This window comes from Triplophysa rosa, linkage group LG2 (genome assembly GCF_024868665.1).
Source record: "Triplophysa rosa linkage group LG2, Trosa_1v2, whole genome shotgun sequence".
In the NCBI taxonomy this organism is placed as follows: Eukaryota; Metazoa; Chordata; class Actinopteri; order Cypriniformes; family Nemacheilidae; genus Triplophysa; species Triplophysa rosa.
This window is the reverse complement of record NC_079891.1, coordinates 22,608,893-22,632,046: the sequence shown is the minus strand read 5'-3', so window position 1 is coordinate 22,632,046 and position 23,154 is coordinate 22,608,893. Positions and strand designations below refer to the sequence as shown.

The 23,154-nt window shown below is 37.3% G+C and overlaps 2 protein-coding genes and 1 pseudogene across 4 annotated transcripts; all 3 read right to left on the bottom strand.

Moving 5' to 3' along the window:
* Positions 1 to 879: 879 nt before the first annotated feature.
* On the bottom strand, positions 880 to 4,222 carry LOC130546409 (myosin heavy chain, fast skeletal muscle-like; annotated as a pseudogene).
* hspb15 (heat shock protein, alpha-crystallin-related, b15) lies at positions 4,113 to 11,745 on the bottom strand. Of its 3 annotated transcripts, none has more exons than XM_057321627.1 (4): positions 11,185 to 11,745; positions 11,043 to 11,106; positions 10,730 to 10,884; positions 4,113 to 4,225 (listed from the first exon to the last, which is right to left on the bottom strand). In XM_057321627.1, the coding sequence occupies exons 1-3, from the start codon at positions 11,540 to 11,542 to the stop codon at positions 10,731 to 10,733; spliced, it is 576 nt and encodes a 191-aa protein (XP_057177610.1). In that variant the 5' UTR covers positions 11,543 to 11,745; the 3' UTR covers positions 4,113 to 4,225; position 10,730. The 3 variants fall into 3 exon arrangements, with proteins under 3 accessions (XP_057177610.1, XP_057177621.1, XP_057177599.1); XM_057321638.1 differs by lacking the exon at positions 4,113 to 4,225 and adding an exon at positions 7,012 to 8,006; XM_057321616.1 differs by lacking the exon at positions 4,113 to 4,225 and adding an exon at positions 8,132 to 9,779.
* Positions 11,746 to 12,102: 357 nt separating this feature from the next.
* dab2 (DAB adaptor protein 2) lies at positions 12,103 to 22,422 on the bottom strand. Its single transcript, XM_057319293.1, has 15 exons — positions 22,250 to 22,422; positions 18,953 to 19,221; positions 18,696 to 18,835; positions 18,169 to 18,267; positions 17,914 to 18,045; positions 17,608 to 17,691; positions 17,104 to 17,130; positions 16,970 to 17,020; positions 16,731 to 16,793; positions 15,431 to 16,024; positions 14,255 to 14,390; positions 13,234 to 13,875; positions 12,953 to 13,158; positions 12,614 to 12,706; positions 12,103 to 12,504 (listed from the first exon to the last, which is right to left on the bottom strand). Exons 3-14 carry the CDS (start codon positions 18,723 to 18,725, stop codon positions 12,632 to 12,634), a joined length of 2,139 nt encoding a protein of 712 aa, XP_057175276.1. The 5' UTR covers positions 18,726 to 18,835; positions 18,953 to 19,221; positions 22,250 to 22,422; the 3' UTR covers positions 12,103 to 12,504; positions 12,614 to 12,631.
* Positions 22,423 to 23,154: the final 732 nt, after the last annotated feature.

The window sequence follows — 23,154 nt, the reverse complement described above, 5'->3', positions numbered from 1 at the left end:
TGTTCTAAAAAACCTTTCCGAAACCTGTACGATCGCTGGGGGAGTGTATCGAGCACAGAAATACTACGTAATACGCCCAACTCGTTTTTTGACAAGTTGACCATGTTAAGCATGAGAAGACAACATGTTTAACATTGTAAAGAAGTTAAAATGCATGACCCAGAGTACCCAGAAGACTAGCTTTGAAGAACACCTGTACATATGAACAATAATCCAGAGGTAGATTTGAACTGAACTAGATAAAATCAAATGTCATAATTTCTAAAATTTTGGATCATTTTAAAGGTGCAGTGAACTAGGACCACAATTTTAACCCGAGCTTTTGTTATATAAGAGGGAATCGTATTCAAGCGAACATCCTGTAAGTGTCAGACCTGAAAAACGCCCTTGTTACTGAAATAACAACTGTTATTGACACCAGGTTCTGCGAACGACAGGTCCTGGAATGCACCTATCTATAGATAGGTTGAACACCGCCTCCACAGAAGAATATCAACGCCTACTTCTCGAGCCCTGCCCACTGGTTCACACATGACAGTACTAAACACAAGCTGCACGGAACCAGATAGAGCGAGTGTAAGCATCATGCCGTCAAAGATCGCAAAATATTGTGCAGTGCCTGGTTGTGGAAGAACACAGTCGCATAACCTTCCTTCGGATTCCGACAGTAGGAATGCGTGGTTGAAGTTCATTTTTAAAGACGTTCCAGCTCACGTGGGGAAAACATTGAGCGTTTGTTCAATGTTAGAATTATTTTTTCTGGAGTCTTGGACTCATTGGGAATCAGACAACGTACAAAGTGAGGGTGAGTGCTCCTGAAGTTGGTCGTGAGTTTGACCAAATTTTCCTGTTAATCCATGAAACGTTTCGGATTTTGCCTCAGATTGTGTCAATTTAATCAGTTTTTTGCCATAATTTACTTTAATTTAATCAGACAATGACATACTCTGAACTAAGAAACCACAGTCTGCATGGAACCACCCTTCTTGCCGCCGCCACCACCACCACTACTCTCTGTTAAAGTAAACATATGTTGAAATAACAAGTAGTACAAAGTTAAATTATAGTTTGGTTAAACTTGTGAACATATGTATGAACAATTCTATTAACACAATAATTATTTTTTCATTACCCTCAACAACAGGTGGGTTGAGAGTAGACAGCAGTTTGACAGAAGACTTGTGGTACAGCTGCAATACAGACTCATTCAGCGGATCCTTATTTTTGTCCAGCCAGCCAGTGATGTTGTAGTCCACAGTTCCAGCATAGAGAACCAGGGAGAAGTGGGCCTCAGCCTTGCCTTTGGCAGGCTTTGGTTTCTGGAAAGCTGGACACTTGCCAAGGTGCTGAACATAAAGCTTATTCTTGAAGGATGTGTCTGTAGCCTTGGGGAATATGCACTCCTCTTCAAGGATGGAGAAGATACCCATAGGCTGTTTGTAAATAAATGCAGAGAATTAGTAATGCCACAGAGTTTACAAGTTGAATATGATTTACTTAAAGATAATAATGAACCAGTAAAAACCTTCTCAATGAGCTCAATGCAAGCAAGTCCATGCCAAAGTCAATGAACTCCCAAACTATGCCCTCCATCTTGTACTCCTCTTGTTCCAGCACAAACGTGGTGGTTGAAAAACTGTTGCAGTTTTTCGTTGGAGAAGTTGATGCACAGCTGCTCCATACTGTTGAACTGGAGACAATGAGACATTTACTGAAAACGTGTTATGAATCAGTCAGCTTTGAATGGACATAAGATAATTATTCTTAAATCAAAGATCTCAAAGCCAGGAATGTCCAGCACACCAATGAAGAACTGCCTGGCCTGCTTTGTGTCCAACATCTGGTTGATACGAACAACCATCCACAAGAACATCCACTCATAGACAGATTTGGTCAGAGCGCTAACAGAGTTGTACACCTGTAGATGGAATAAAGTGTACATTTAGTTTGAAGTTCTGCTTCTTTAATAGTAAGGCAGATTTAGAATTTTCATGTTTAAAATGTAGCTGTTTGCATGTTAGTACATACCTGTGGCACGGTCTGACCTTTGGTAACAAACTCATTTCCAACCTTCACTTTTGGGTAGCACAAAGCCTTCAGCATATCAGCATAGTTCAAGCCCATGAGGTAGGCGACTTTGTCTGCATCTACAATTTTAAATGTTGAAAAAAAAGACAGTTAAGCAGATATGCAAATGAAAACATGTTAAAGTTAAACAAGGGACTTCTTATATGTAATAACCCTTATTAAAACAACTTAGTCTTACCCTCTGTGCCATCAGGTTCAGCCTGCTCCTCACGCTGCTTCTGCTTGAACTTCATGTTACCATGATGCAGCACAGCTCCAGTGAACTTGTAGATGCTCATCTTCTCCTCACCACTGAAGCCCAGAATGTCAATAGCAGTCTGGAAATCACAGATAGGTATGAGCCATAGCACCTGCCATACATATGTAGAATATCATTGCCATTGTCAAATAATAATGACTCACATCAGTGGCAACCAGCTCCTCTTTATCATCAATGCTTGCCACTGTGATGTGACCCTGACTGCACATGGGGAAGTCATAGGGGTTGGTGGTGATGAGCGTCATTTCTGTAACATACAAAGTGCATTGTTGAGTATTTTACAACATTATCTACCATTTAAAAGTTCTGAATGACCTACCAATCAGCTCAGGCTTGTGGTTGGTCATCATCTGGTAGAAGATGTGGTAGCCTCTCTCATCTGAAAGCTGGAATGTCACTCTAGACTTCTCCAGCAGGTCTGGTCAAGAAATGAAGTACACAGTGGTATTCAAACAATTGCCTATGTTTCAGATTGGAAATTGTTATTAACTGTCTCTTACATGTTTCAATATCAGCACTAGACAGTTTTCCAGATGTGCCAAAGTGAATTCTGATGAATTTACCCTGTTATAAAGAATTAGGATTTACTTGCTTTTGTTACCTTTCACAATAAATATTTACAGTATACACAAACATAAAAAACAACTAATTGTACTGTATGAAAATAAAAACTTACAAAACGAGAGGAGTTGTCATTTCTCACAGTCTTGGCATTACCATAAGCATCAAGCAGAGGGTTTGCAGCAATGATCTGGTCCTCAAGAGATCCCTGTGAAGTTAAGAGGGTAATGTATTAACTTAAATTAATGATAATAATATTAAAAGAGAGTTTTATTTTTATGTATTAAGTACATTGCTTTTTGGCAATCACCTTCATTTGGCTGGCAGATTCTTTCTTCTTGTCACCATGCACTGCAACTGTGGCAAAGTACTGAATGACACGTTTGGTGTTCACAGTCTTTCCAGCACCAGATTCTCCACTGGTTTATAAAAGATGATTATCAGACAGAACATGATAAGACATGTAAAGATCTCATGAGAGTAATAAATAACTGTTTTCAACATTTTATAAAAGTAAATACAAACGTGATCAGGACAGACTGGTTCTCTCTGTCTGTAAATTAAATGGTAATTTTGTTTAGATAATTGTTTCATTAAATCCAAAAAAACATACTTTTACAAATCAAAATTCAGCACTTACCAGTGAGCATGGACTGATAGGCATTGTCAGAGACAGAGAAGATGTGGGGAGGAGCCTCCATACGCTTTTTGCCTCTGTAGGCAGACACCACTTCTGCATCATACACTGGGAGCCACTTGTAGGGGTTCACAGTAGCACAGAAGAGTCCTGAGTAGGTCTGAAACAAACAGAGAAACCATCCGGTTGCAGCATCACAGTCATAATGAACTTGAACGCTGTTTTACTTTCTGCTTAACTTACATAGATCATCCATGCTGCGTAACGCTCTTTGAGGTTATACAGCACAGAGGGTTCATTGAGATGGGTCATCATGGCCATGTCCTCAATCTTGTCATACTTGGGAGGATTCATTGGGTGGACATCATCCTCCTTAACAGTTTTCTCCTATTAAAGTGATTCAGCAGACATTAGATTCATACTTTTTTAATGATAATCTTTGAGAAATGTGGATATTTTACCTCCTTAGTATCATTCACAACAACAGTGACTTTGCAACCATCTTTGCTCTTGATTTTTGCTTTGACGTACAGCTCTTTTTCTTCAGCCACAAAGCAGGCACTTTTATCATCAAAAGGTTTGCTCTGCACCTCAATTCTCTCCTTCTCAGGCTTACGGAGGTAAATGGCAGCTTTGCCATTAATGGCCATCTCCGCGTCCTTACTCGTGATGGTGGCTTACTGTGGCGATGAGAGGATCAAAAATTGATTATCTTCTTTCTACGTATTGTTTATTTAGTTTAAAGTATGCATTGTAAACACAACATGCTTACACAGCTTGTAAACAATACACAGTTGTAAACAACAAAAATGACCTTTTTTACCCTCACACGAAATTATGTTTTTTGAGCAATCCTGTAATACATTTTAGGAGATGTTTATGTGTGACATTCAACAATACTATACCAAGGTAAGGTATGCATCCATATTTATATACATTTGTTATCATTATTTAGTTTTACGCAGTAATATCTAAAGAAATTCTCACTAAAATCACTTAGCTGTGCACTTCTCCAGTGCTGGTCCGCTTATATTTGATATGTTCTGCAAAGCAAGCAAAGTAAAAAATGGCTAACTAATGTCTTTAAAGCTCAAATGTAAGTCATGGATCGATCACTTGACTTGTAACACTTGGTGCTGGCAATCATTTGGAAGATATACAGTACTTTTCCTCCAAAATTAATCTAATTAAATGTGCCAATTTAAAGATGGTGACAGAGTATCTTTGTGTTTTATTTGTCTTAGACAAGGTGCAACAATGTAGACACGTTTCTTTTTACATCTATCTCATTTACATTTAGTAATTTAGCTGACGCTTTTATCCAAAGCGATTTACAAATGAGATAAACAATACAAGCAATTTGAACAACATAAGGACAAAAAGCATAAGTGCAATAAAAACTGGTCTCATATAGCCTACCACTGTATACAAGGCAAATGGATTTTTTTTAAGGATCAGTACTCGAGGGGGATGGCATCCCCGTTTGAATTAAAGATGATCAAAATCATCCCCCTTCTAAAACGGCCATCCCCCCTTCCCATCCCGTTATTTTATGAATGAATGTGTAAATATTACCAGTGGTAATTTACCACTATTTCAACATTTAGTTTTTGCGAATATTGAATAGGCTAAAATACTGTGGATGAGGGGAACGTGCACATGATACGATGATTTGTTTTAAATTGACGTCACATCAGTCAGCGACATAGCAGCGCAGGTGCTGGTGCCGGTGATTTCAACATCATGGCCAAGCCCAAGTGACATGGACAGCTTGACCTGAGGGACTTCGGCTTTAAGAGGGCAAGAAGTAGCACTGAAGGTAAATCAAGAGTCAGGAATACTCTTGATATGTCACCAAAGGCGGAATCTCTGGACAGAGGTGATAACAACACAGTTAACGATGTAAGTTAGTTATCATCGTTCGCCAAACATTCTACAACATATAAATGGCAAGTGCAAGGAAAGCCATTACCAGCTATTACTTTTCCTTGCATGAAATTAAAGACTAACAAAACTAACACATTTTCTGGAGGAAACCCTGTTACTGGAATAGTAAACATTTCTCTAATTGAATATGGGCTAGGCGACTGCCCTCTTATTTTATAAAAAAAAAACTAACTTGACAGTAGGCTACTTGACTGTCTGCTCATTCTAACAAAACCATAATGCCATTGTTTTCTTCATATAGAAGATAACCATGGCGAGGAAGCAGGACGGAGAGCAGAGGAGCTTAGAGCTGGAGGAGGAACAGGTTTGATCATTCTAAATAGACATAGACAGAGATACTGTAGGGGAGAATGGGGTAGGCAGCATTGCAGCATTGAACTGATCAGTTATTAATTTTGCTTCCCCTTTTTTGTCTTTTGTTTGGCCACCTCAAGATTAAGAACTGTCAGGTGGTGCTATGTATTTGTATTACAGTTAGGGCCATAAATATTTGGACAGAGGCACATTTTTTGTTATTTTAGCTGTGTATCAATATGTTTTCGAGTTACAGTTTTATAATAGATATTGTCTTAAAGTGCACACTCTCAGCTTTATTTAGAGTGTATTCACATCCAGATTAAATAAAGGATTTAGGAATTACAGTTCTTTAATATGAAGCACACCCCTTTTTCAAGGGACCAAAAGTAATTGGACAGTTGAATAAAAAGCTGTTTTATTCACATGTATGGGCTTTTCCTTAAATAATTTTGTCATAAATGAAGCATGTTAAAGGTCTGGAGTTGATTCTACATGTGGTGTTTGCATTTGGAAGCTGTTGCTGTGAACCCACATCATGGGGTTCAGGGAGATCTCCATGCAAGTGAAACAGACCATAGTTAGATTTTAAAAACACTACACATCCGTCAGAAAGATGCCAGGAACATTAAGAGCGGCCAAATCAACAATTTGGGACATTCTGGGGGAAAAAACACACCGCTGAGCTCAGTAACAAAACAATCCTGGGCGTCCATGTGAGATAAAAGTGGTGGATGATGACATTATCCTCTCCATGATGAAGAAAAACACCTTCACAACGTCCGGACTCTTATGCTGATATGAGTTTCCAATGGTCTCTATCTCAAGGTTCATAATAACGTCATGAGACAATGTTTTGATACTGTAATCCTGAATGTTTAAAAACCCATATTGAATCTGTTTTTAGTCAGACGAAGTTTGACAGACCTTGACTGAGCATCAAAGCTCAATTGAGATTATTCAATAAATCATTTTTCAGTTTATTTAACATCACTTCGTCTCCTGCCTGCTGTTCTTCCCTTCAGCACTGTATCTATTGACTCACAACGGAGTTGATATTTCCAGGTTTAATAAGTTCCTGACGGAGAGAGATCTAGTGAAACTAGACTCTAAATTTATGATCGGAAAGATCTACAAGCCATATCTCATAGTTGGATCTATCATTATGATGACTTGACACTATCCTTGAACATGTCAACAGATGTATTCTCATACTGTACAGCGAATCTGAAACGGACACTGGATTGATGCCACAAGGATTAGTTCTGATTGAATCTAACCTTTAAATGTCAAGGAGGTATTTGTAGGACTTTGACATTCAATTTGCAGCATTGTCCCCAGTACCAGATTTTCTTGTACACGCATACATTTCTTTCAGTTTATTTTGACACAAGTAAATCATACAGAATACAGTATGTGAAGAATCAGTATTGTGTCGACTTAGATTTGGAGAGAGCTGAAGATGGTGATGACAGTGTGCTAACAATTGGTGGTGTCAAATTTTGGTCTACAGATTTTGTTAAGCCAGACAACATTCCTGGGCCATGTCAGATCAACTGTTCAGAATGTTTTTCATTCTCAAGCAGTCAAATCAATTTTGTTAACAGTATTGTAAAATCACATCATATTGCTTCTTTCATGTAAGTCACTTTGGATAAAAGCATCTGCTAAATGCCTAAATGTAAATACAGCTGCTGAAAAAATTAAGAGACCATTCCAAATCAGCATTTCTAAATGTATTGTGGCAATTTCAGTCCAGTGTCAAACCTCAGGAGTGACAAAGTCATCCAACAGCAATGTGAAAGACTGACAGCATGACAAGATGAAAACTGTGATAAACATCTTCAAGGTTATTACATAAAAATATTCTTGAACTTTTCCTAAATACATATTCACTTAGGCTATATACAATACATCAGTAATATTTGTATATGAACTTATTTTCTTACATCTTTTCTGTTATTTTGACCTGTTTTTCCATTGTTCATTTTCTGCAAATAAATGCAAATAGAATCTATATTTTTATTTGAAATATTGTTAGTAGTTCACAGAATGAAACAAAAATGACCATTCTGAAAAACTGAAAATAATTTTGAAATATCTTTAGTTTTTCCGCAGTTGTATATCACTGCTAGCCTTCTGAAACTTCATATTTCATGATTTTTTTGCCATAAATAACTATTAGTAGTCAGACATCGCGTAGCCTTTAGTTGGTTAGGGCTGTAAAAATAAGAAAGGTATTGAAGTTAGACGCATTCACATTAAAAGAAATTGCACACAAAAAAAACACAGTAACTAAAAGACTCTAAACATTTGTCTATTTTTTAAATCAATTTGCACAGTACAATTATCCAGTATATTTTATTTATAAAAGTTCAGGGGATAATGAAGATAAAAAAGAACTGACTAGTGACATTTGACCTACATTCACTGAATGCAAAGCCTGGTAAACCTGTGCATAACATCATTAAAATTCAAAGCCAAAACAAGATGAAACATACTCATGGCTCTAAGGATTGCAGTACTGAACTTTTTAAACCACTTCATGCCAGTTCAAAAGGATGTATTGATGGCTATAAGCCTCTGTTTGTACGATAATAACTCGAGAATCAACTGAGATGTATCCCTTGTGTGTGTGTTACACTTATTTGGTATTCTAAATATGAATAAGATGAATTCCAAAGCAAAACTGTCCCCTTATCTTCTTCATAATTAACATTGAATTGAACATGTTGACAGTTGACAAACTCTGGACTGAGTTTTACTGTGCTGTAAATATTTAATTGCTCATTACACTTGCTCATACCACAGATGGTGGAGAGAGGCCCCCCTTCCCACCTGGTGCTTGGAGGCATTCTCACTATTTCAACATGCCCCCTTCTTTCCGAACAGCTTCAGAGCTGTAATGTAATTGGAGATTCCCCCATACCATATTTTGTCATGTCTGACTTGTGTGCACAAGTGGTTCTCAGCGTTACAGTATATGGTGTAAATTTAAGGATCCAGTTCCAGCCCTTAACTTAATCTGGCATGTACTGACAGACATAATTTAAGTATTTTTATAGATCTGGCTTTGTGAAATACATCTTACTCGTTGGTCAGGCCATCGCTGGTGACCGAAAATACCTACCACGACTAAATCATTGATATTAAAATAATAAGAATTTAAATAGTTAAGTATTGATTAGCTGCTTGCACTATTTTACTGTATCAGATTGTTGTTTTATTATGTGCAACCATTAATAATTGCTACCGGAACCCCCATAGCGTGGTCAAAATGACTATAAGAAAGCAAATAGATATACTGTATATCTGGACGTAAAATTGTATGCATCTCATGTAAGTAAGGGATAATGTACAGGCAGCCGGTTATTATCGCAGAAATAAGCCCCGACAGTGTGACTAGGACCCGGGTTGACGCGAAGCGTCAGATTAGGAGTGAAGGCACAAAAAATACAGGACCCGGGTCGACGCGAAGTGCCAGATAAGGAGTGAAAATAACAACCCTTGAAATGTCGCGACTGGCCAATCAAAATCATGCATTCAAATGAGCCGTGTAATAATTTCTAATAACACATGATAGATGATGCTCAATCATTCTTCTGATAACACACATCCAGTTACTTTTTAAAGAATTTATGAGTATCAATTAAAAATACACATATATGGACATACAGTATATGTACATTGTCTTTGTAGAGGACTTTTATACTCAGAATTTACAATTGAAGCATACAATGGCAAAAGCAGGGACACAGAGCTAATCACAGCCTGTACTGTACAGTATGTGCCTCTTCTTTACCAGGCATAGTGTATCTTTACCAGGCATAGTGTAACTGAAACTATGTTATCTGAGGACTGTTCTTGAGTAAGGTGATGAAAGTGAAGATGAAATGTGGAACATGTACAAAAATAGTTATAGTGTCTCTGTGGATGTAAGGGAAAATTTGTCTCCATATGATCACCCCAAGAATGAAACCAAAGATGGAAACCCTGCCACACAAGAAAGAGATGTTCTATCATTAGAAGAAACCAAGTTCTGCTGTTCTATCATTGAAGAAAGTGTCAAGAATCAATAATGGCAGTGGATTTCACAACCTTCAGTTACAAATGACTTTGTACAGTTTCTTTACAGTTCTTTAAAGATAATATTAAATTGGTGGTAGTAAAGAAGTAAATAAAGTAATTTCATTAGAGTAAAACAACATAAGGTTTCCAACAAAAGTACTTTAGTGCAAAATGTTGAAGATTACCGAATAGGCTGTCGATTAATTTACTTCCTCGTGCCTTTTTTGCTATGATTGGAGGCTTGCCTTACAGCAGCTTTGGTGTACTTTGCGAGAACAGAGCGTCTATCCACTCCATTGCTGTGTACCAGCACCACCACCTACAGGATGTCACTGGATGCTCTCAATTTTGTTAGATTAGATTTCGTTAAATGCTCTATTTTTACAGAATGTCTAGAAGACTTTTTAAAAATACTTTTAAACATCTTTTAAACATTTTTCACACTTTGTGTTCGATATTTGTTATTCATAGAAATTTTATATCAGCAATTTAAACCAAATACTGAAAGTCTCACAGAAACAAGTAATTATCTTGGCTTTGCTTTATAGCATAAGACGTTATTTGTTCCTGAAATGTTTAATTTGATCTAAAAAGCCTAACATTGGGGAAACAATAGGCCATAAATAAATCTTAACCGCAGGTTATGTATTTTTTAAAAGGCTAGGCAAAATATTTAAACCAAAGTAACAGAGCTCATTTCAGAACATTAACTATTTACGATATACAATATTCTCTCAAAGCCAGTATTGATACGCATATTTAACGTTATTGCAAGAAATGTGTTCATGCATTTTAAAAACACATACTGTCATTACTATGAACATGAGTCATTTAAGAAAACGGACTATACGACAAGGTTAGAAAATGGATGTTACTCTAGTGGAACCCAGGTTTGTCCATCATGCGAATAGGGATGACAGTCTCATCAGGGAGGGCAACTTCAGATCCAGTTAATGGCGCCTCCACTGAGAGAATACCATCTGGAGACAGCACGGTGCTGATCTGTTTTGGGTCCAAGTCGAATGGAAGCCTAATAAATGACACAAGAAATTTGGTGATATAGAATCAATATCACGGAATTTGGAAAGATAAAGTCGTGTTGTTTGGCTCACTTTCCATTTCACAATTCCGTTTGCATTAAATTTATAAAAAGCTATTGCAAAAATATTTAACACAAGCTTCCCTTACTTGTATTTTCTTGTAAAGCTTCTGGAGATTAATCTGTTGTTTTCTTGCCTTTCCTCACGATTACCTTTAAAAAGAAAAAAGGAATGCATTTAAAATCTATGGAATCTCTGGCAATCTTGATCAAAACAATATGTTCTCTTACCTGTTATCTCCAAATATCCCTCCTTGGTTTTGATGCTAATATCCTCTAGAGAATATGGATTAACATCGAGACAAACTTTCCAGTTTTGTTCGGTCTGTTTACACGCAGCATCAGAAATATGCCCTTGGGGTCCAATGCATGTAGGTAGAATCTCCATGCGCAAAGAGTTAAAGAGAGGCAAGCACAAAGATCCAGACCAGGAGAATGCAGTTAATCGTTTCCTGGTTGAATCTATCCAGCTAACCTCACCTGGTTCAAGAAAACACGGGAGACCTGTGTTTTGGTCAAAAAGATTCATTTGCGTCTTCTCCTCGAACGGGTCCCAGCAACCATTCCGGCAAAATAAAGGACGAGGCATGATTACAGCCAACTTAAATGTTTTGGTTTTTAGGTTTAGAAATCACAAGTCTCTACTGTATTCAGCAACAGAAATAGGATTTGCAAACCCATGGAAAGCTACAGAAACACATCACTTAATATCTTTTATACTGCGACTCTTATTTAGCCTTCAACCCAAACATCAACAAACACTCTGCACAAGTTTTTCAACACAGTGTTACACAGTCTGATGTCATCCGGTCTGTATAGAGCTGAAGGGGTAATGGCAAATTCTTGGTGAATGACAATAGGTACACTGGCAACGGTGTTGTTTCATTAGTAGCCTCTGTAGTGTTGTCACATCTTGGTACTCTTTTGTTTACCATGGTAACAAACTTTGTTGTAGAACAGTATGTGCTTACAACCTTTATGTCAGCTTAGAAAGTACCTCTGCTTTGTAAACAACATTTTGAGCCAAATAAAAGCTATACTACGATGTGATGAAACACAAATGTTTTAACAACTTCAAAATATACTAAATTCAACAAAACTATATGAAGGTTTGTGTAAATACAAACTCGCACACAAGGGGGTCACAGAATCAGTCAGTTTTTTTAATGACAAATCATTATGGCAAAACATTTGACTTCATCATAAATGCTTAGGATATTCGTATACAAAAATCATACAACATTCTTTCGTTTTCCTTCCTTTGAGACACTTCAACAGAACCTTTCACCTCACTGTGCATGCTGATGAATGACTTTGGTTTAAAAGGATGATTTGTATCGAATGGAAGAGAAGGGCTGATCTGCGATCAGTTATAAAAGCACAGAAAGAGATGTTTCAGCAGATATACAGTGGGAATGAGAATCGTAAAGCACAGAATACAGGCAAAAGGTTAAAGTGCACATTGTTTTCTATGAAGTGGAATGCTGGAAACAACTCCATAGTGCTTGTGTGGTCCTCAGTGGCATCAGATAAATGGGAGTGTACTGGAAACTGAGAAATATTGGACAGACGAATTACCTCAACAAAACTTAATGCATAAAAAGAATGCATACATAGAAGACATCACTACAGTGAGAGAGAAGTATGTGTGATTACTCACCATAGGCGCCGAAGTTTCTCAGGCGAAAGGATTTTCCCCAAAAGGGTCTCCAAAAACAATTGCAGGGGCACCAGCCTGAGTGGCGGGAGTGCTCTGTGACAGTTAAAAAGCATAGGAACGCACAACATTTTACAAAATACTAATGACAATCAAACAATTGTTTTTACTTTATCCTTTTACATTAATGCATTTGGCAGACATTTTATTCCAAATTTACTTGAATTGCATTCAATCAATGCATTTCATCGGTATATGTGTTCCCACGAATCGAACCTATGATCTTCGTGTTGAAAATCCAATACTTAACCAAGTGAGCTTAAAAAAGGTGAATGCACATACTGTCTTCAGGGGTGGTGCACCAAATGGGTCGGTTCCAAAAGTGTCATCAAAAATGTTTGAGCCTGCTGCAGGAGTTGGGTTTGTGCGTGCAGGGGCCAGATTAGGAGTGAAGGCAGCATCCAAAAGACCTGCTGCTGGAGCTGGTGTTAGACCTGGAACTACTGCAACAGAAGGAAAGGACTGCAGAGGAACCGGTTTGAAGGGCCCTGGACACAAGATGATAGATTTTAAATGTAGTTGTCAAAACTGTACGCCACACAGCATTACATCTTAGAATTTACCATTTGAGCTAACTGGGATTTGGTTAATGTCAAAGTCATCATGGTCTGCCACCTCCTGAGCCAAGCCAACCTTACTGGAAAAGTACTGGTCAAAGGAACCATTGGTGGTGCTTGCTCCATTTCCTTGTTCAATTTTCTGGGGCTTGACCATCTGGAAATCTTTGAACATGTCTTTCCCAGTCTTCTTTTCCTTCTCTCCAAGAGGGTCTAAAGCCATGAAGGCACGTTTAACTGGTGCCGATTCTTCTTTCACAGGAGGACGGGGTGGAGGACGAGGGGGAATAAGTGAACCCTGCTGGCCGCTCATCATCACAGTATGAGGCATCATGGGAGGAAACTGGTTTGATGGGAATGGGTTGGCCATAGGCCCAGAGTTAGGCCAGGTTCCAGCTGGTGCTGTGGTTCCTGGTTGACCCCAAGCTTGTGTGGCAGATGGTGCACCAAAAGGTGAAGCTGCTTGTTGCCCCCAAGCTTGTGCAGGCAGGCCCCCAAAGGCAGGCGGCTGGGAGTAAGGTTGTGCCCCTGGAACGGTTATATGAGGAACACCACCCTGAGGAGGAAACATCACGGGTGTCTGACCCCATGGAGACGAGGTTGTTCCATGAGTCTGGGTGACAGAAGCAGGGCCAAGAGACAACGAACCTACAGAATACCACAAAAAATGAATACCACATCAAAAACTAAAAATAGTTGAAATCCAGTTTGAAGTGTTTGAATTGCAATGTATTTTTATCATTTACACACAATCATGTCATTTCTAACCTAAAAGACTTTCTATCTCCTACAGAACACAAAAGAAAATATTTTAAAGAACACTGGTGACCAAACAACATTGGGCCACATTGACATCCACTGTATGGACACAAAACCACTGAGACATCTCTCAAAATATATTTTTTTGTGTTTCACAGAATAAAGAGTCATATTTAGGTTTTGAATGACATGAGGGCAGATGAATATTTTTGGGGTGAACAGTCCCTTTAAATCTAACACTGTAACTGAATGAGCTTGTCAGTTTTACCAAGACCAGTGATGGTGGAGATCGATGTGGTGTTGAATAGGTCAGCTGGAATAGGTGAGTTTTGGTTTGAGGGCAGAGACTCATTTTGGGTAGGCGGAGCAAAGAGCTCAGCTCCAAACAGGTCATTTCCAGGTGACTGCGGAGGCACAGTGTTATTTTAGAGTTTACATTTTCAGTAATCTCATGAAAAAAAGTATATAAATAGAAGCTACTTCACTAAATACTTGCCATTCACATTAAAATGGAGGCACATGAAAACAACAAAAAGAAATCTGGTAATAGTCTGAACGCTAATAGTTCAAAAGGATTACTAAGAGGTGCATGTTCAGAGGAAAATGTGACTGTTCACAGTGCAGCATGTGGTTACTCATGACAATCACTGAAAGCAAAAAACATATATAATTTCCTATAAAATATTAAAACAAAAAACAGAAAATCAGACGTTTTAGTATGACGCAGATACAGATGCATAGTTTGTGTTAGCAGCGAAAAGAGCAAAATCATTTCCCTAAACCAGGTTTTCCCAAACTGGGATTCGCGGACCCCTGGACGTTCGTGAGAGAATTGCAGGGGGTTCTTAAGTTCTGTTATAACTAACTATTATTATTATTAATATACATGTAAAACACTACTGAAACTTTAAAACAGATCAAATTAAATAGTAAATTAAGTAAAAGAATAAATGATTAAAAACATACCTCATCTCAGGGGGTACTTCAAGGAAATAATTTAGGTAAACGGGATTCATCAGAAAAGTTCGAAAACCCCTGCCCTAACCACAAAATTACAATGTGAGTTTCTATCTCTTTACCTTATGTGATGAAAAACCCAACACCTGATGCCAGAACCAACTACATTCAGCTTGAGAAGACAGACTAAAAGGTCCTTTTGAATCATAATATTGATTAAGTAAAGCTGGAGTGCAATGATGTGATTTAGAGTACTTCTCTTCAACGCAATAAAAAAATAAATATTCCTGAAAACAACTTCACACTAAAGTACAAGATTTACTTTTTAAAAAAAAATTTTTTTATTGAATTTAAATATGAATAAAACCAAAAATGACTTGATCATTCTTCTGGGTTTGTATTTTTGGTGTACAGCACAGTCCTTGTAGTCTCTCTTGACTTTTGGCTTTGCAGTAATACATAGGTGTTTCTATTTTAAAATATTCACCTTCTCTCGCCTCCTCCGAATGCTTCCACACTTCAAGCTTTGAGGGGGAGGGCAAAGGACCATCAACCCTCCATTTTGAGCAGCTTTACTGATGGGCGAGGTTTTAAACAACGGGATGGATTCGCTTGCTCCATTACACAAAAGGGGACTGTAAAGGACTGAGGGACCGGATTTGTATAACCCATTTAAAATGGTTGGGTTGTTTAATGAGGTAATGCAAAAAGGATTCAGGTTAAAGTTGGGTTTGCTTTTGTGTTCTTGCGCATTTAGTGTATTACGTTTCAACTGGGCATCACATAATCCATTAAGGCGCTTAATGTCTGAAGTGCAGTCTTTAGCCAAAATGGATTCTGGTCCATTCAAAATGAAACTAGAAAGACCAGAATCTTTATCAGAGAAAAACAAAGAATTTGACTGATCACTGAAGACAGTAAATGGATCATCACAGAAGGGAGCTTGATTGGGAGTAGGGAAAAAATCAGATGTTGGTGTGAGGAGTCCGTCTGCCGGTGTATTGCAGAGGGTAGATGGGTATGAGATGAAATGATTGTCATCAATGGCAACAGAAAAGCTAAGCAGCTGGACACCGTCAGGCTGATTTTCAAAGGAAAAGAAAAATATGAGATGAAAAGACAGATGAAGTGAGACACAGAATCTGTTAATTACATTGAAACATTAAAAAAAAAAATACTTTCTGTAATGAGGAATTAAGAGGCAAGCATGACATGAAGAGTACAAGTAATAGGATGTAATGAGTTCTTAAATTCTAATTCCTTAGGTTTGGGGGCCATCTACTGGCCAGATTGTTAAAATCAATAAACAACACAACATTAGATTTTGAGATTTATGCTGACTTCACATGCTCTCGAAAATTCAATAATTTTCACTTTAATCCGGAAATAATTTATGGAACACTGCCCTTTAAATGTAAACATACATGTAATGTTTTAATGCTACTAAATCATCAGTAACATTAATGTAACTAAATACTTCAATACTTCTAACAGTTACGTCCACGTTTGTGGTGGGAAATATCCCACTTCCGAGGTGTCATGAACACAGCATTAGCAACAACAACAACATCCTACTTGAGACCCTTAAATGAGAAGCAAAGGCTGAAGGGTTGCTTTATCTAAATGTTAATTGAAGACCAAGTGGCATGTTTAGAACTAAAAGCTCAACAAAAAAATAGCATAATTGTTAGTCCAATAAATAAAAAACTAGCATATAATGTAAATATTATCATATCCATATTATCATATACATTTTTAATAGGGTTTCATTGAATAATCAAGGTTACCGTAGGAGAGTGAATGTCAGGTGGGGTGGACATATCTCCAAACAGGTTCATCTGTTCCACAGTCTGAAAAAAGGTTCAGTGATTGAGATGGTGTGTGTGTGTGTGTGTGTGTGTGTGTGTGTGTGTGTGTGTGTGTGTGTGTGTGTGTGTGTGTGTGTGTGTGTGTGTGTGTGTGTGTGTGTGTGTGTGTGTGCATATATGCATGTCTACAGTATGATTTTACAGTTATGTCCGCTTACCTTTACAGCATTGTCTTTGCCATCCAAAGTGAGTAAAGCATCACCACCATTCTATTGACCAAAAATGAAAACTTTAAGGAAAATTAACTAAGGAACAGACAAAAAAATTAAACAACTACTAAAGCACTACCCACCTCAATCACTGGGTTATTGGCTTCACCCTGAAAAAAAAACAATGATAATAAACTTAGCATCTTGCCACAGTGACATTATCTATAGAGATACCAACTACATAAAAGTTCATTATAAAAAATGCAGGACCTTTTCTAGAATGAGATCACTTCTGGAAAAATAGCAAGCTTGGAAGCCAAATTCAATAAAAGGAAGCAAGTTCAATTACATGATTAGCATTTGGCATCAAATCCTTTTTATTGCATATTAATTAAAGCCAAAATAATATGAATCAATAATGGGAGCTGCCATTAAGTTTGACAAAATTGATTTTTTGGTAATCCTATATCTTATTTTACACTCAATTTCAACAGACAGTACACAATAACCCCCCAAAAGGTTGGGGTTTCATTTTTTGTGGTGCATAGTACCAAATCCATTCCTGCATTTAAAGGCAAGGGTAACTCAAGACTATACTTTACTTTAAATAACATATGGCCAGAATGCATAAAAACTATCTTCAGAACCTTCTGTGCAGCCTCTTGCTCTTTCTTCCGCATGTTAAAGATCAGCTGAAACAAATCCTTCAAATCAGTGACCAGAGGTTCAGCCTGTAGGAGGATTAGAAGCAACAGAGTACATGACAACTATTTTGAAATTACATTTGAACTTTACTATTGAACTTTACTATTTACTGAACTTACTATTGAACTTTCGGTGCCAACAAACACCATTGCAAAATATTGAAAAGTTTCTTCAAATGTTCAAGTAAACCTCTAGTACCACGTCACATTATTTTTATTTGAAAGATTTGGCATTTGTGTCACTTTAACCTGTTGAGCTGTCTTGATAGCAAAGAACTGATGCTGGCCCTCTGCTCCACACACGTATCCAAAGGCCCGGTTATCAGTGACATCACGAGCTATGAACGAGATCTTATTCACAACATGTTCATGCTCAATCACCTGAGGGTCAAGAGAAGTTTGGTCAATACAAAGTTCATGAACTTTGAAACATGAAAATCCATGTTACAAAATATAATGGTGTTAACAAACATTCAAAAATAGCATTTACTACTTAGTACTCACCCCAGTTTTATCATCCACAATTTTGATTCCTGTTAGAGAGATGTTCACCCAGATTCTTTGCTTGTGTTTGCCTTGAGAACGAGCAGCTATTGCCATGCCCTGTAAACATATTTATAAACTACATATGTATACATCTTTATAAATGCTTCAAAAAATAATCTCATCCGGCACAATAATAAGGGGTGTATGTTCAAGAGGTCAAAGCAAATTTAATTTACTGTAAAGGTCTTCGGGGCGGTTTCCCGGACAGGGATTATATTAAACCAGGACTAAACATTAGTTAAATTAGGACATTTAAGTAGTTTTTACAAACATGCCTTATGCCTAAACAAACATTACTTGTGTGCATTTTGAGACAAAACAATGACACTGATGTATTTTAAGATATGTCAGTGCAAACTGTTTTCAGTTTAGACAGCTCTAACATGAATGTTAGTCTAGGACTAGCCTTAATCCCTGTCCGGTAAACCGCCCCTAAAGGTTCAAATAAAACCACACAAGTGAAAGTAGCCATTTTGCATCATCACCTTTAGCTTCATCATGGAATCCTGACACATTTGATCTCCTCTTGCTTCTGCGACATCATCCACACCAATAAGCTTGGCTTTATACCTCACTCCATCACCTTGAAACCTGGCCAGCAGGAAGTCATCGGTCTTCTCTGGGACTGTGGAGAAAAAAAGACAAGCTCACACTACAAATAGATTTCTGTATGTTTGCTGTAGACTTCATCGGCATTATACAAGGAATACACAAAGAATACACTAGAGAAGATGACAGACACCTTTTTTTCTATCCTTCCAGAATGAAGTCTTAGTCACAGGTGCAGCGGTTGTGGTGTCAGTTGTGGAGATGGATGATGTTGGTTCAGATTCTGCTGGGGTAGCAGGTACCGTGGGAGCAGGCTCGGCCTCAAATGGTTATGACATGGTGGGTGCTTTGTTACAGGTAAATGAAAGCAAAAAGTTGAGACAAAACCCAGCCAGAGAGACTAGGGACGAGGTGACACACGCAGGTAGGACGTTTAGCAAATGCACGTTCTCAGCACTGTGCCTAGACAAAGGAGAGAAGAGACAAAAAGTACTTTAGAGCATTAAAAAAAATGTGACAATGATCTTTTACTCATGATTTTAAGACCTCATTTATACAGTATTTTTACACTAAAGAGATTTGGGCCTACAAAAACAACCAACGTCTCTATACAGTATATGTACAATGACCTTTGCTGTTTGGAAAAAACAAAACTTTGCAGACTTGTTTTACATGGGTTGAAGGCTCTGTCAGTGACAGAAAGTCAGAGGAAAGAGAGGAAAAAGTGTCAGCAGAAAAACACTTCCTGCTTTGTAGGCAAATTACATAAATGCAAAAAAAAACCTTTCTCCAATCCTTAAACACAAAATTTATAGAAAAATGTCATTAAGAGGGAAAACCAGCACATGATTCTGCAGAAGGAATACTACAATCTATATACCTATTTCTCACTTTCTTTATTTAACAAACCATACACAACATACATTTCTATACAAACCAGTAATCAAATACATAAAAGCAAAAAAAATCTTCTAGCATAAAGTGGTTCATTTCAACCAAAACATTGAACAAGATCACCCAACCGAATAATAATTTTTGTACATTTTAGTCAATTAAACATATGGCTTTAATACATTTAAGAATGATTAAAAATATGATTCGTTTAAATGGTCAGAAAGACGTATCTTACCATCAGCCTAAAGATGTTTAGCTGTGCATTTCTCAGTATGAAGTGGAACGTAAGTGAGAGCGACAGAGCAAAGGTGAGATGATCAAAGGTTGAACAAATAAAATTGGTTAATCTTATTCCACCTGTCCATCAGCCCAAAAACACAAATCCAATCCCATGATTCTCAAACCTACCCAATCGCTCTCCTGTAAGTCTTTTGTCAGAACTTCTGGCTATTTAAATTGAGCAAAATCCATGCCATATCTTGTAAATCTATCAAACAGGCAACTTATGAGTTTACAAAAGCGTAACTGCAAACAAAAGCAGTAAAAGTGGAGATTAAAAAAAGATATCAGGTTTTTTAATTAATGTTCACACAGAGATACAACATTGCAATTATATGACAGACTCCAATTTATTTCCAGCATTAAAGTTTCATGATTAACCCAAAGTTCTGCAAGGTCATATGACAGCTAGAGGCCTTTTTAATCTTTCACAATAACAAACTATGACAATACAAGGAAATAAATATTTATAATAACAACAGGCAAACACAGAAATGAAATTGAACACTAAATTGAACAGAAATGGGACATTAAAAGTCTTACTTACATGCATGATTTCATAATTATATCACTGTATCATATAAATCAGGAGAATAATGTTTATTGGCACTCAACAGCTGACAGAGACATCAGTATGTAAAAGATACTGATGCAATGCAATTCTAGCAAAGATATAAACAAAGCTTATCAGCCAAATTTACAGCGACCTATGAAGAGCGGAAAACAGTGGCAAGATTGCTGTAAGATAACTCTCATTATTACGTTGTATCCAGGGTCATACAGTGCAAAATGACCCGCAATGCATCATCCATAAAACAAGGGTGACATGTTAGGACAAGATTCTTGTGCAATAAAACACAGCTGCGTAAAATATACTGGCGCACAACCATCGCCGTTCTCTCTTTAACAAGCACCTAAGGTGGTAAACTACATGCTTGCTCACTCCTACACAGTTTAAAAGGCTGAGAAAGGTTCACAAAACCATACAACCCTTTTTTTGCTGCTGGGTGCAGGTTTTATAAAGCTACTTTTAAATGTGAATTTAGAAGGTTGAAATAACTCACTACATTACATATCGTCCACAGAAACCGACAAACAACAATATGATTTGCTGAAATATCCTAGTCACAGCTGATCAGATGAGAAAGTTAAACTAGGCCTTGATAAAACCATTGACATTGTTTATCGCCAAAGCATGCATAATATGACTGATGTTAAATATATTTTCAATCTGGACTTCACTCATAGACACTTTAGAGCATTTTTGTAAAACTTATTTTGATAATCTAAATTATTCAGACAAAGAAATCCAGCAATCATCAGTACATATTAAACCAATAGTGACACGGTAAAAGACATGGGATGGTGAATTAGTGCTTGTACAATTCTATTTTGTGGTTTGTTTGTTTTGAGATCAAAATGGTTTTTTTTAAAAAGATTGGATCTTTTGAGATAAACAAAACTGAATGTGTATAGTAAAATACCCAATGTAATGGCTTGTTTGTACTGAGATGAGGACTATCCTGGCTGTTCAGTAACTTAAATGGAGCCGAAAGTCACAACAGTTAAATTTCATGAAAACAGAAGATTCAGCAACATTTGAGGGTGTTCATAAACTCAGTAGGTCATTTCACATCAGCAATCTTTCAAGCACGTAAAACAAGTCAAGTTACATTATAACCATGAGTAAAATGTGATTTTGCCAACAAGAGTCTGCTGTAAGGTTCAATACATCACTAATTCCTTATGAGCACTTGCAGAATGGCACAGGTTGGAATAAAGTATGCATTCATTAATAAATACACAGCATACACTACATCTAAGTAGATATGGAATCTCACTTCTTATTTATTACAAAATTAGAAAAAAGTTGTATTTACACAGGCACATTTACACACACTTGGCACATTTACTTTTTTTTTTAATTGACCAAGTTGAAACGATAGCCTATTAAAAAGCATTTCAGTATTCGGATAAATAAAACTACACTCCACTTAATCGTTTAAAACGATCAACAGGTTGTAACATTTTTTTTTTGTAGCATGTTTATTTTAAATAAAGCACGCCGGTCAAGTTCAAATTCCAATCAACACATGCAAGCAGCAATTGGCAAGCATGCCAATTAAATTCCTCTTTTCACCCTTTTAAAAAGTCTATCACTTCGTTTTGCTACCAGGTCAAGCACAAAGTTATGCCGAGCAGTTAGATACAACTTCGATACAATAAATTATTTAGTTAACTTATATGACACAATACAGGACGCCACCTGAAAAACAGTTAGCCTATTGGTGGAGTAAGTTACCAGATATAAGCTTACCGCAACTATGCATTCTTGACGTCCATGCCTGGAAGACTGATGACAAGCGAGAAGAGTGCAAATGAGACTTCTGAGCACTTTGAATGAACGTTAAACTCAGATCACAAGCTTCCTAACATGCGCTTCTCAGCCTCCTCGAGCTGCTCGAGCTTCAGAACGGCAACTGACTGAGACTCGAGCGCCTCCCACAGGTACAGGCTTAAACCCACCTGAACTCAACCTTTATAACCTCTCCAACTGGTGCCTTACAACCCGACTGTGTTGTCACCTGCTTTGGTTTTTAATCGGGATGTAAAGCGGCTAGTTTTGACAACTGAAAAAGCATTACTTGAGTTTATACACCTCCCCCCCCCCGAAAAATACATGTAAACATAAATTTATAATGGGAATTGTATTGGGTTTAATTACTGGAAACTATAATAGACTCTGTGGGGGTCTACTAGTGATGTGTTGGGTTTTGTTGATGGGATGTAAAACAACACCATTAAATCCTAGTGACTCAAAACACATAACAAAATATTTGTAAGGGTTTTAACTGTAAACAGCTGATGTTTAATAATGTATTTGTAATGGGGACTAGAAATTGTCCATTTCCGTCTTTCAGTAGAGATATATTATACATTTCTAAATAATTTATTTAATATAAAACATTTTTAACAATTATACAGAACTGGTGTTCACTGGGAAATGTTTGAAAACCAGGAAAGAAATTAAGCCTTTTGTTCATCCTTCCTTCCTTTGTGCCATTGGTGTGCTGACACTGCTGTAATAAGAAAGGAAATAAGGAAAGATGCTTGTGAAACTAAAGAGGGAATGTAAAGATGATAGAAATAATAGTTTAAAGGGGGTATAGGAAAAGTTATTTATTTATAAAAGTAAATGTGCTTTTTATTGTATAAAAAATA

Bases quoted from the DNA above. Each gene is read 5' to 3' on its own strand.
- dab2 (XM_057319293.1), bottom strand. From the start codon at position 18,725: ATGTGTCAGGATTCCATGATGAAGCTAAAG. The intron at 18,046-18,168 runs GTGAGTACTAAG...CTTGACCCTCAG, and splicing joins TTGTGGATGATAAAACTGGG to GTGATTGAGCATGAACATGT. The intron at 13,159-13,233 runs GTAAATTCTAAG...TCTTGTGTCCAG, and splicing joins AATCCCAGTTAGCTCAAATG to GGCCCTTCAAACCGGTTCCT.
- hspb15 (XM_057321627.1), bottom strand. From the start codon at position 11,542: ATGCCTCGTCCTTTATTTTGCCGGAATGGTTGCTGGGACCCGTTCGAG. The intron at 11,107-11,184 runs GTAAGAGAACAT...TTCTTTTTAAAG, and splicing joins GGGATATTTGGAGATAACAG to GTAATCGTGAGGAAAGGCAA. The intron at 10,885-11,042 runs GTAAGGGAAGCT...GTCATTTATTAG, and splicing joins AGCTTTACAAGAAAATACAA to GCTTCCATTCGACTTGGACC.